The sequence below is a fragment of the Equus przewalskii genome, chromosome X, assembly GCF_037783145.1.
Source record: "Equus przewalskii isolate Varuska chromosome X, EquPr2, whole genome shotgun sequence".
NCBI lineage: Eukaryota > Metazoa > Chordata > Mammalia > Perissodactyla > Equidae > Equus > Equus przewalskii.
The window spans coordinates 40,115,359-40,128,206 of NC_091863.1; the positions used below are offsets into that span (position 1 = coordinate 40,115,359).

The 12,848-nt window shown below is 52.0% G+C and overlaps 1 protein-coding gene across 1 annotated transcript; it reads right to left on the reverse strand.

Annotated features, from left to right (window-relative positions):
* Nucleotides 1–40: 40 nt before the first annotated feature.
* On the reverse strand, nt 41–11,535 carry SYP (synaptophysin). The gene is made up of 7 exons (XM_070606706.1): nt 11,425–11,535; nt 10,190–10,255; nt 8,903–9,027; nt 5,973–6,168; nt 5,104–5,295; nt 3,524–3,854; nt 41–1,522 (listed from the first exon to the last, which is right to left on the reverse strand). Exons 1-6 carry the CDS (start codon nt 11,458–11,460, stop codon nt 3,528–3,530), a joined length of 942 nt encoding a protein of 313 aa, XP_070462807.1. The 5' UTR covers nt 11,461–11,535; the 3' UTR covers nt 41–1,522; nt 3,524–3,527.
* Between the last annotated feature and the right edge of the window lie 1,313 nt (nt 11,536–12,848).

Sequence of the window (12,848 nt, forward strand, 5' to 3'; positions counted from 1 at the left end):
CCTTCGTACCCCCCAAAAAAGACACAGTGAGAAGCCAGAGCCGGGTGGACTAGGTGGTTGAGGAGTTTATTTAGGGAAGGAGAATTAATCGTATTTGTTCTTCCTCGGGGAGGGAGTCTACAAACAATAGAAGGGCGCGGGAAAGGGGGGGGTAGTCTGGAGGAGAGGGGGAGGGGCCACAGCCAGACAAAATGGCAACACACGATCACAGGCACTACCGACGTCACAGACACAGCAGAGGGTGCAGGACAGGGGCTCCAGACCGGGTCTCCAGCCACCCCGGGACGGGTTGGGGTGTGGAGGGAGGGAGGAGGCAGGGGAAGGAGGGTGGAGGGGGTGGTCGGCCCCACAGATCCCTTGACTCTGTCCTCTGATTACCTAGCTGTTCCGCCGCAGGGATGAGCAAGGGTGTGTGTGTGGGGGGGGGGGGTACTTCTCTCTGGATCTCACCCCTTACCCTCCAAGCCATACCTCTCTGCTCTTCCCAGGGCACCTGAGTCCCCAGCCTTAGCCAGAGATACTACTTCCCCCCCGAACAAAACCCATCCCGCAGCCCCCAGGCAAGCCTCCTCCCACCACACTGCCAAACCCGCCCACTCTCAAACATGTTTTCTTCACTGCCCTATGGGATGGGGCATTCCAGAATGTTCCAGCCCCACCCCTTCCATAGACTCTAGCCGCAATCCAAGACCCGCCCACTGTGGAGCCTTACCCATTCCCTGGTTAAAGCCCCACCCCTTCTAGAACCAGCCCTCTATGTTCTTCCAGACCCTGTCCCCAGGCCCCTTGTCACACCCCTTTTGTAGAACCTTCTCCTACTCCAAGCCGTGCCCACTCTGGGGCCCACGTGCAGCCTCACTCAAAGTTCCGCCCCTTCTAGAACCACGCCCTCAACCTCCTTCCCAGCTCAATCCGAAATGCTCTAGGGCACCCCTCTTCTTTAGACTCCAGATCAGGTATGTGTGGAACCTAACCCCTCTGGTTACTAGTCCCCTTGACTCCAGCTCCTCTCTAAGACCACCTTGGGTCCCAAGCCCCCCCAGTCTCTGCCTTTCTCCCCGCTTCAGGGTTGAATTTCCCTTAATGGCCCCTGTTCAGGCATTGCTGGAGGAATCAAGGCCAGAGTTGGAGGAGGGGAAGGAGAAGGGGAGAGGGTCTGAAGTCACTCTTACCCTCCCCACACAACCGAGGTCTGTCTCCTCACTGTCTCCCTTTCAGAGCCCCTCAACCTCAGGGCCCAGGGCCAGGGAACAGAGAAGGGCCAAGGGGTGCAGGGGAAGGGGTAGGGGTTAGAGAGGGGCCCACTCAAGATCAGGCCCCTAAGGCAAGAGGGGAGTGGGTGGGGGCAGGGCTCAGACAGATAAATAGATATTTATATATAATATATATATATATAAACAGCAAAGACAGTTAAGAGTCTCCTGGCTTGAGGGACGGAGACCTGGGGTGTAGGGGTGGGAAGGGGGGCAGGCCTTCTCCTGAGCTCTTGCCCACCCATGGGGTCCTCCCGGACTGCGCTGACCTGTGGAGGCAAAAGACACAGAAAGGAGAGGGGGTCCAGACACAGGTGGTGCCCGTAGAGAGGGGCTGGGCTGCTATGCCTCTGCCCTGGCTTTACCCTCTGCCTGCCATGCCTTTTCTTCCTTCTTCCTTCACTCATAGTCCTGCAGTCAGCTTCATACCAGCTGCCCGCACTGGGAAGATATACTTTGCCCCTACTAGGTTAGGTACCAAAGAAATTATGGTTCCCTTTCCCTCAATCCATAAAAGTCTGTTAATAGGTACTGTTCTAGTCATTGGTGATAAACTATATTGAGCAAAACAAAGATTTTTTTTTGAGGAAGATTAGCCCTGTGCCCATCTTCCTCTACTTTACACGTGGGCCGCCTACCACAGCATGGCTTTTGCCAAGCGGTGCCATGTCCGCACCCAGGATCCGAACCAGTGAACCCCGGGCTGCTGAGAAGTGGACCATGCACACTTAACTGCTGCGCCACTCGGCCGGCCCCAAAACAAAGATCTTTATCTTTGTGGAGCTTACATTGTGGTAGGGAGACAGACTTCAGACAATGACCATGATGTATAACTGAATTGTTTAGTATGACATAAGATGATAATAAGTGAAACGGAAAAAAAAGTAGACCAGGGTGAGGGGATTAGGAGTGCCAGTAGGGGAAGGAAGGTTGCTGTAGTAAGTAGGGTAGTCAGAGAAGACCTCGTTGAAGAAATGACATTGGAATAAAGACTTAAGGAAGTGAGCGAATGAGCCATAGACTGTGATAAAGAAAAGCACAGGGTTCTATGAGAGAGATAAGAAAGGGGACTGGTAAGAAGCTGGCCAGGTAAGCTTATGTGTGTTGGGGGGTGTGAAACTCCAGGCGGAAAGCAATCACCAAGGCCCTGAAGTCGGATTGTGCCTGGCACGTGTGGTGGCCAGTGTGGCCAGAACAGAGTGGGGAGGGAGCGGTAGGAGGTGAGAGGTCAGAAAAGTGGGGGATGGGGCTAGATTGTGTAGGGCCTTGTGGGCCATAGGGAAGGCCTTGGCTTTTAGTCTGAGTGAGATGGGAGCCCCGGCAGAGCTCTGAGCACAGTAGGGCCGTGGCCTGATTTAGGACTTAACATGATCTCTCCCAACGCTGTGAGTAGAATTCTCAGAATTTGAATGGGGATGGAAACCTGTGAAGATGACCAGGGGAGATGACAGTGAGAAGTGGGAAGGTTATGGGTTTATTTTGAAGGAAGAGCCAACAGGATTTTTTGATTAATTAGATGTGAGATGCCTAATAAACTCCTCCCTGCCAAGTGCCAGAAACTACTTCCACCACGTGTTGCCACCTCCGTGTCTTTCCCCTCTCATGCTATACCTCTGCCTCTTCTCCCCATCTTCACTCCTCATACGCGAGGGAAATCTCAATTCTCCTTTCAGGCCCAGCAAGAAGGTCGGCCAGCCTTTTCAATGCCCCTGACCCTCCCCCCCCACTTTGAAATTCCACACTACCTCGCTCACCTCGAGGGTTGGGGAGAGGTGGCGGATCTATCACCTCCTCTCGGACTGGTGAACTTGTCTGACCTTCATGATCCAAGCTGGATTATCCTGACCATCTATTGGCCTTATCATAACCTACTGGCTTATCAATCACTTCTAAGACCCACCTCCTCTTCCCTTCCTGGCTCCTGCGCTGCCCTGATTCTCCACTACCAAGTCCCCTTGCTATTCCCTCCTCTCATTGGTTGCTCTGCCCCCTTCTCTCTCCTCTCCCTTCCCTCAGACCTGCACTTCTACCTCTCTCCCATTGGCTGTTCATTCTGCCCATCTTCAAGCTCCACTCCTGCTCTCCATTCATTGGCTAGTTTTACTCTCTTAACATGTAGCTCCGCCTCTCTATTGGCTCCTTCAAACTCCCACCCTTACTTGTCCAGCCAGCTCCCTATGTACCATTCACTTCTGACTCTTATTGGTTTACTGACCCGCCCGTCTCCTTTCCTGTACCCTCCTTGGCCACACCGCCCGCCTGTCACTCACCAGACTACATTTGATTGGAGAAGGAGGTGGGCGCACCCTGAGGGCCGTAGCCTTGCTGCCCATAGTCGCCCTGAGGCCCATAGCCGCCGCCACCGCCGCCGGCGGGCTGTCCGTAGTCAGGCTGGTAGCCGCCCTGGGGCCCGTAGGAGTCCTGGGGCCCATACCCGCCAGGGCCCTGCCCGTAGCCCGCCTCGCCGTAGGCGTCCCCGGGCGCCGGCTGCTTCTCCGGGGCGCCGGGAGGCGCGCGCAGGAATGGGGCGGCCCAGCCTGTCTCCTTGAACACGAACCACAGGTTGCCGACCCAGAGCACCAGGTTCAGGAAGCCGAACACCTGTGGGGAGACAAAGCCCGGCTGTCGTCCCGCGCCCATTGCCTTGGCGGCCCCAGGGAACATCGAGGCCGCGCGTCGGGCATGGATCCGCGGGCTCCCGAAGGGTGGTGGTTTCTAAAACCCAGACCCTTGCTTGGAGTCCTAGCGCATGAACGTCAACATGCAGAAAAATCACCTTGGGGGGGCGGGGCGGGGCATGTTAGAATCCATATTCCCGGGGATGTTGAGATCTATCAGTATTACATATATAAGTATTTATATGTTTGCACATATACATATTACATATACATATATACGTGTATAAAATATGGTAAACCTAAATTTGTAATTAAGTACAATGTTAAGCATGTTTATTAAATATACAACTAATAGATGCATATATACACATGTATATACAAAGTATACATGTGTATATATGTGTAAATACATAATATATGTGTATAAATATGTATGTAAATATATATAAAGTATATAAACATATACTTTTCTTTTAAAAGAAATATATGGAATTTATATAAATATATATAATATAATTCAATTTTGGGACAAGAAGTAATATCCCCACTTTACGGTTGAGGAAACTGAGGACCAGAGAGGCTAAGCTGCCCAAGGTCTCACAGCCAGCAAATGACAGAAAAAAAAAGAATCAGAATCTTACCATCTGTAACACTTGTATATGACATACCATGTGCCAGGCCCCTTTCTAAGCACTTTGTTATTAGTTCACTAAATACCCAGCTTTGGAACAGGACTTATTATTAGTTTTCAATTTACATGGTTGAACTGAGGCCGGAGAGGCTGAATAACTTGTTTCAGCTCACAGAGCATGCAAGTGGCGGAGCTGGCATTTGAGCTCAGACAGTCTGACTCCGGCCAGTAGGGGGCATCCAGGTGGGAAACACGTCAAATTATTCTTTCACTTTAGATATAAGGAAACTGAGGTCCCAAGAGGGCACTGAGTTGCCAGAGAGTCTACATGACTAGGCTGGGCCTGGGATCCAGGTCTCTCCAACCCAAGTGGACAGAAAGTCTCATGTTCCTCTCCTGGGGACAGTCTGTGATATCACGATGATTACAATTGCTATCTCATCCTTCAAGGCTCTGTTGTTGGCATGCTTCCTCCAGGGAGCCCTCTTGGATTTCCTCCGAATTCTCCTCCTCTCATTCTCTCTCTCCACCACTCCTCATGCCAGACTCTAAGTTTCCCAGCCCCCTCCTTAGCTGGCCCAGCCAGCTTCCCAGGGCTTACCACCGAGGTGTTGAGGCCAGAGGTCACAGGGTCCCTCAGCTCCTTGCATGTATTTCCTGCCTGGTGGCAGACAGACATCTCCTTGATAATGTTCTCTGGGTCTGTGGCCATCTTCACGTCTGACAGCCCCTTGGCCCAGGCCGATGAACTAACAAGCCACATGAAGGCGAACACTGCGGTGGCCAGAAAGTCCTAGGACGGGCAGGGGAGAGGGAGACAGCACTGTGAATGGGTTGCTTCAAGCTGGGCTGTGGGGCCTCCTCATATCACAGGCTTTCTTGCGAGGGTGGGGTCCCCCAGAAGAGGCCTGTGTCTATCCTGCCTTTTCAGCTCTGAAGCCCCCAACACTCCCTTGAAGGTGGCCCTGCTAGCTTGGGCTCGTGTGTGTATGTGACACAGAGGACGTGGGGAGGGGGTGATTGTGATTTGTGAGTGAGTGTGTGGGGGATTCTGTGGGATGGTTTCTGAACCTGTGGAAAGTAGTGGGTTTTTCCACTTGTGTCTGAATGTGGGAATTTGTGTCATTTTGTGTCTGGGATGAGGGTGTATGAGTGCAGCTGTGTAGGAATCAGTGTGTCTGTGTGGCATGATGACAAGCATGACTGTCCCAGTGAACCTGTGTGCTCCTTTCTTTGATCTCGACTGTGTGGTCGTGTGAGAGGCAGCAGGTTTCCTGGTGTAGGCCTGTCTGGGATTCTGTGTGGGCTACAAGTACTCAGAGCAGCGGCAGCAGCAGTAAATTCTGTGGCTGTGATGGTGGCTGCTTGTATGCGGGCCTGTCTGGGATTTGGTGTGGCCTCTGAACGTGGCTGTGTCCCTGAGGCTCCACGCCCCCCAGCCCTTGCATGCGAGTGGCTGTGGCGGCTCACCAGCATGGGTCCTTTGTTGTTCTCTCGGTACTTGTTCTGCAGGAAGATGTAGGTGGCCAGAGCCCCCATGGAGTAGAGGAAAGCAAACACCGCCACGGTGACAAAGAATTCGGCCGATGAGGAGTAGTCTCCCACCAGGAAGACTTTGGTAGTGCCCCCTCCACAGTTGGGTGCATCAAAGTACACTTGGTGCAGCCTGTGGAGAGAGGTGGGCAGGTGTGGCCCAGACCCTAAGAACCCCCTCCCCCCACCCCTCTGCCCAGTCATGGGTCCCCCAGATTCTGACAACATCTCAGGAAGAGGAGGAAACACCCATTCACAGAGCACCTACTGTGTGCCAGTCACATCCCATTGATTGTGCACAGCATCCCGGTGAAATAGGTCTTACTCATCCCTCACTCTAACCCAGGCACTTTGGCCTCTTGGTTATTCGTAGAACATACCGGGCACCCTGCACCCCAGGACCTTTGCACTGGAATGCTCTTCTCCTAGATGTCTGCGTGTCTTACTCCTTTCATCTCCTTCAACTTTGCTCAACTGTCCCCTTCTCAGCGAGGCCTTCCCTGATCTCACTGTTTAAAATTGAAATGGAACCATTCCCTCCTACCACTCCTTAGCCCCCTTCCTTGCTCCACTTTTCTCTGTAGCAGTGATACCCCATCTGACATACCATGTATTTTACTTTTTTTTCCTTAATTTTTGCTATAACCTCAAGAGGGCAGGGCTTTTCCCTTTGTTTTGTTCATGGCTGTATTCCTAGCGTCTGGAACAGTGCTGCCACATAGTAGGCGCTCAAAAAATGTTTATTAAATAAAATGTACAGCAGTGGAAATGGGCTCAGAGGGGTGCATTAACTTGCCTAAAGTCACACAGCTGGTGAGGGAATGGCAGAGTTGGGATCTGAACCCTGTGTTTTCCCCCTACATCATGTTGACTCTTCTCCCCACCAGACTTTGGGTCCCGGAGAGAAGAAATGTATGCATAGCAGAGGAGAGCTAGAGACTACAGAATAGGAGGAGAAAGACAGGAGAGCAGAAGGGATCCTGGACAGGCTGTGCATATGTGAGGGGGGACGGGCAGATTGGGAAGGTGTCCTGAAACTCAGGCCTTTCCTGTGGTGTGATGGAGGAGGGGTCATAGGGAGAAAATGCACGTGGAGAGAAGGACTGGGGTGGGGTCCCGGAGCTCTGGCCTCAGATTAGAGGGCAGGATCCTGAGACTGAGCAAATGGTGCCAGTGCCTTCATGTAGCAAAGGTTCTGAGGGAAGGTGTTTATACTTATCGATCACCTACAAAGCACTTGACATAATTGCCTCATTTAATGACCCTCCCCCTCAATTCTCTAAAGCAGGGATTATTATACCCATTTTACAGATGAACAAACAGGCTCAGCAAGGTTAAGTTCTTGCCCAAGGTAGTACAGCTACTAAATGACGAGGTAGGAGTTGAATCTGGGTTTGAATCTCTGGGTTTCCAGTGGGCTGGGATGGGAGAGAGAGTATCCGAGGGGGAATAAAGGGTCCTTGGGGGGGTATTGGGGCTGTGTGGGGGTTGGTAAGGAGGACCCAGGGCAAAGACTTTTCTCCTGGGAGACTTGTGAGAAAAGGGCAGATCCTCAGGACCTGAGATCCTAGGCATGGGAGGTACTGGGGTGGGGAGTCCGCAGGAGATTTCTGTGTTCTTCTGGACTCCCAAAGGGCCTGCTCTCAGCAGTATCCCATGCTGCTGGCTCCCCTGTTTCCCCGAACTCTCTTTCCGGGCTTCTGCGAACCTGTAGTGGATCCCTGGTTGCCCCCCTGCCTCTCAGGCCACACCTCCCTGGCTTTTCCTTTTCTTTTGGTTACTGCTCAGGGCCAGCGCAAGGCTGTCTTCTCTTGTCACTCTTCCCTCTCCTCCCAGGGGAGCTCCTCAGCCCACATTTACCCTTAGTGCTCAAAAATTCCCAATTTCCAATGCAATCCCTGCCCTCTTCCCTGAGTCCCTTAAATGTATTTATTTTACTTATTATGACAAGCACTTATAGAACACTTACTGCGTGCCCGGCACTGTGCTAAGCACTTTACAATAGTCATTCATTTACTGTCCATCCTAACCTGTAAGGTGGGCGTTCCAATCCCTTTTCACAGACAAGGACATCAAGACCTGCAGCAGTACCACAGGAGCCTCAGGGGCCTCTACTGGAATGGTGTGTGGGGGTCTATGTCTCCCCGCTCCTCAGGGGGCCAGCATCTCCAGAAGGGCAGTGGCCTTGGCCGCTTGTGCTCACTCTCATGTGCCCAGCACCTGGCTCAGAGGAGGAGCTCAATGCATGTCAGCATTGTTTAACTGGGTTTCATCGTCCCTTATAGCTCAGCAGCACCCCCTATTATTCTCGATCATAAAACTCAGCATGAGGATCCCCTCCTTGGATTTCTCCCAACCTGCAATTATCCTCTTAATTCATTTGTTTATCTGTTATAATGTTGGCTCCATGAGGGTAGGGAGCTTGGTCTGTTTTGTTTACTGTTGTGAGCAGTACCTGGCATACAACAGGTTCTCAAAAAATGTGTATGGAATGAGTGAATGGGAATTAAATAATAATATTAGCTAACAATAATTGAACACCTACTGCATTAAGGAGATACACACATATATATACTTTTACTTTCAAATCTTGTTCATTGCCAGTCTCCTGCCCCAGTCCTTCACTAGAACATAGTTAGAGGGCAACAGCCTATGCCTGTTTCGTTCACCACATGTCCTAGATGTCCAGAGCTGTGCCAGGCACAAGGTAGGTGCTCATTGCATGCACAGTGACCCGAGCGGGTGTGGTCTCCTGGGGTGGGGGCTGGGCAGGAGCCACTGGGGAAGAGATGTTGTCCGGTCCGGCCCCGCCCCCTCCCTCTCCCAGGTCTGTCGGGATCCCAGGGTGGGCTGTGGTGAGGACACACCTGAAGGGGTATTCGAATTCGACCTCGATGTTGAGGTCACTCTTGCTTTTGTTGGCACAGTCCACGCTCAGCCGGAGCTCCCCACTGTAACTGCCGCATGTGGCAAAGGCGAAGATGGCAAAGACCTTGGGCAGCAGGGATGGGGATGGCCACGGTGAGCCTGTGTGCACGTGGGATGGGGGTGCCCTCCTCTGGACGGATGGGGGCCCAGCACAGGCAGCAGCAGATGGAGCGGTCCCCACCCCCACCCCCTAATCAGGGCTCATCGGGTCCCAGGACAAGCTGATTACAGGGGTGGGGCTGTCTCTTCTTGTCTTTCTCCTAGTGTCTCTCTCTGTCTCTACCTCTCAATGCTCTGACTATCTCCCTCCTTCTCTTTCTCTTCTGTCTCAGTCTCTCTATTTCTGTCTCACTGTATTTCTGCCTGTCTCTGTTGTTCTCTGTGTCTCTATTTCTCTCGGTGTCTCTCTGTCTCTGTCTCTCTATGTGTCTTTCTTTTTCTCAGATGTCTCCTTGTCTCTCTGTATCTCTGTTTTTCTCTCTGCCTCTGACTCTGTAGTATCTGTGTGTCTCTTTCTGTCTCTTTTTTCTCTGTCTCTCTCTGTGTGAATGTATGTCTCTGTGTGTCTTTCTCCATCTGTCTGTCTCTATCTGTCTCCCTCCTCTGTCTCTCACCTGGTCTCTGTATGGTTCTCTCTCTGTCTCCCTTGTGCCTCTCCTTCTCTGTGGATGGTTTTCTCTTTTCTCTGAGTGTCTCTTTTTCTCTCTCTGTCTCTTTCTCTCCCCCATCCCATTTTTCTGTCCCTCCTCCTATGTCTATTTCTCTTTGCATTTCTGTTCTCTCTGTATCTTTCTCTGTCTCCCTTTTCTTTGTCTCTTTTGGTTTGTCTCTCTCTGTCTCATCTCTGTATCTCTCTTTTCTCAGTATTTCCATCTCTGTCGCCATCATTCCCTGTCTCTCAGTCTCTCTGTCTCCTTCACTGTCTCTGGGTTTCTCTGGCTTTGCATCTCTCCTGCAGCAACCGGCTTCAGGCTCCACCTCCCCTGCCCCTCTCTCACCTCAGGAGAGGAGGTAGGACGTCATAGTCTTCCAGTTCACCATGGGGGTACCCTTGGCCTTACGTGGTGTCACATCACAGCCCATCCATTCTCTGGCCCCAATCCCCTGGGACTTCACCAGGGAGCCCAATTCTTCCTTCCATTACTGGCTCCCCATCCCTACTCCACCCCTGCTCTTCTGGACCCCACGACCTCCCTCTCTCTCCCCATAGCCAAGACCACACTCACCCATTGCAGCACCTTCACGAAGCCAAGGGGCTCCTTGACCACCCGGAACTGACCCCCGGCCACCAGCTGAGGAAAGAAACCGTGGGGAGGGAGTGGGGTTGTTGGGGATGGAAAAGGAGGTGAGGGTCAAGGCCATCAGGTGATGACCCCTGGGGATAGGGCATGTGATCTCGGGGAGGGAGTGATGTTTGGAGAGGAGGTGAGAAGGAGAAAGTGACACTTCAGGGAAGGTGTGAACACAGAATCTTTGAGAGAAGACCCGCCAGGGTTCAGAACTGGTGGGGAGGTCTGGGGAGATAGTGAGATAGACGGCAGAGGGGGTCAGGGGTGAGGAAGATGGGAATGAAGTCAGGACTAGTTAGGGAAGGGGAGAAGGTCTGAAACGGTGAAAGTGAGTCAGATGGCGAAGGGGATCAGGTGGAGAGAGTGAGGAAGGATTCGGGTTCATTAGGGTGGGGGAGGGGGTCTTGGGCGGTGAAGGTGAGTCATGACAGGGAGGGAGTGGGTTGGCTAGGGTGGGGGAAGGGTCTGCAGCGGTAAAGGTGAGTCAGATGGTGGTGATGGGGGGTCTGAGGCGATGAGGATGGGGAGCGGTTGGTACTGGTTAGAGAGACGGTGAGGTTCTGAGGTGGTGAAGAAGAGTGAGATGGCAGAGAGGGTCTGGCTGATTAAGGCGGGGGAGGGCTGGGACATGGTTTCACTGGATATGTGCTGGGAGAGGGGAGACTAGGGGTTTTGGAGAGGCAAAACCGGATCGTCCTCCTAGGTCTGCTTTGGGGGAAGGAGTGGTCGTCTACTGGGGTACTGTCTCCGTTTGGGAGGGGCAGGTGTCAGCCCTCCCCCCCACCCCCACCCCCACGCCTTCTGTCGCTCTATTTCCTAGCTCATCCGCAGCACCCCCCCCATCTTCCTTCCACCTTCCCCTCCCCTCCCCCCTTGTCCGCACCCCAGCCCCAAGACCCCTCTTTCTCCCTTCGCGGTCTCCTGTAAGGAACCGGGCTTCTGGTGGACCCCGCTGCGGCAGTAAGGACGGCCCTCGCTGCGGCAAAGGATGCACTCCTTCTTTTCCTCACCTCCCCATTCCTCCCTTCGCCTGCCGCAGACCCCAGCCCCAGCGCCCGGGACCAGGTGTCGGCTACCAGGACCCTGGCCTCTTAGAAGTCGGCGGACCCGTTGCCACCCGGGCGGGGAGGCTAGGCAGCGGCGGGCTCTGTCCGCGGTGCTGGAATGCGTACCTGATTCACCACGTCCATGTCTGCCAGCAGCAGCATCAGCAATGCGGGGGGCGGGAGGCGCCTGCTAGCAAGGGCGGGCGCAGGGCGCGGCGGGGGAGGCGCGCAATCGTCGGAACAGCCCAGGCAGCTGCAGCTCCGCCCCTTGCGCCCCTCGCCTTGCTTGCCGCGCGCGCCTGCGCACAACGGGCCGTGCCTAAATCTCCCCGGCAGCCATTCCGGCCCAGAGGCTGGAGCCGTGAGAACGCTTTGGGGAGATTGTTGTCTCTGAAAACACAGCTAGAGCTGTGGGGAGAGGTGGGCCAGTCGGTCCTACAATATGACGTTTTGCCAGGCTCTTCACTGAGTTTGTTGAATGTATTCACTCATTTAATCCTTACAACAGCCCTATGTAGTAGGGACTATCAGCTTTATTTTTACAGATGAAGAAAATGGCCCGCAGAGAGGTTAAATGACTTGCACAGGCTCACCCAGCTAGTAATTGGCAGTGCCCAAAGTCCCTGCAGTTTAACAGTTTTGAGGGTTTCTTCTCATCTGCATTTTAAGGACATCTTAAAGACCGCTTCCTCCACCCTCCAACCGTCTCCCCTATTTCTGTCTTCCCCTTAGTCAAATTTTTGCCTACCCCAACTCTACACTTTACATCCTGTTTATTTCTCAGCTCTGTCTTAACTGGACTACTGTTCATGTTACTAAAACTAGGCCCACCAATGACAATTGCCATGTTGCCAAAATCCAATGGATAAGTACAGTTGGAACTTAAGATGCTCTACTTCACTCATTTAAATGAAATGCCTGTAAAAACTAAGATAGTGTTTTTCATCTTTGAGGAGGATGAATGTAAAAAAGTTTGCTAATGCTCAATATTGGCAGATTGGCCAGAAACAGGCATTCTCATAAATTGCTGGTAGAAGTTCAGTTAGTATAACCTCTGTAGAGGGTAATTTGGCAAAATCTAGCAAACTAACAAATTCATATACTGTTTGGCTCAGCATTTACACTTCTAGGAATTTATCTTACAGATGGATTCATACATGTGCTAAAAGATGTATGTATAATGCCATACACTGTAGCACTGTTTATAACAAGAAAGAGGGGACACTCCCTAAATGCTCATTACTGGTGACCTGTTTAAATAAACTCTGACACAGACACAAAATGAAGTACTATGCAGCTATGCTTAATAATAATATAGAGCTATGGAACGATCACCAAGATATTTAGTTAAGTAAGAAATGCAAGATGCCGAACTGTGTTGGAACTGTGTACAAAGAGAAGGGAAGGATTATATCATTATTATAGAGAGAATAGCTAACATTTTAAATTGTGGCTGTAATGTGTTAAGCACTATTCTGAGAGCTTCATATATATCACTCATTTAAATCCTCACAGCAACCCCATTATCAGTACAGCATCCTATACATGTA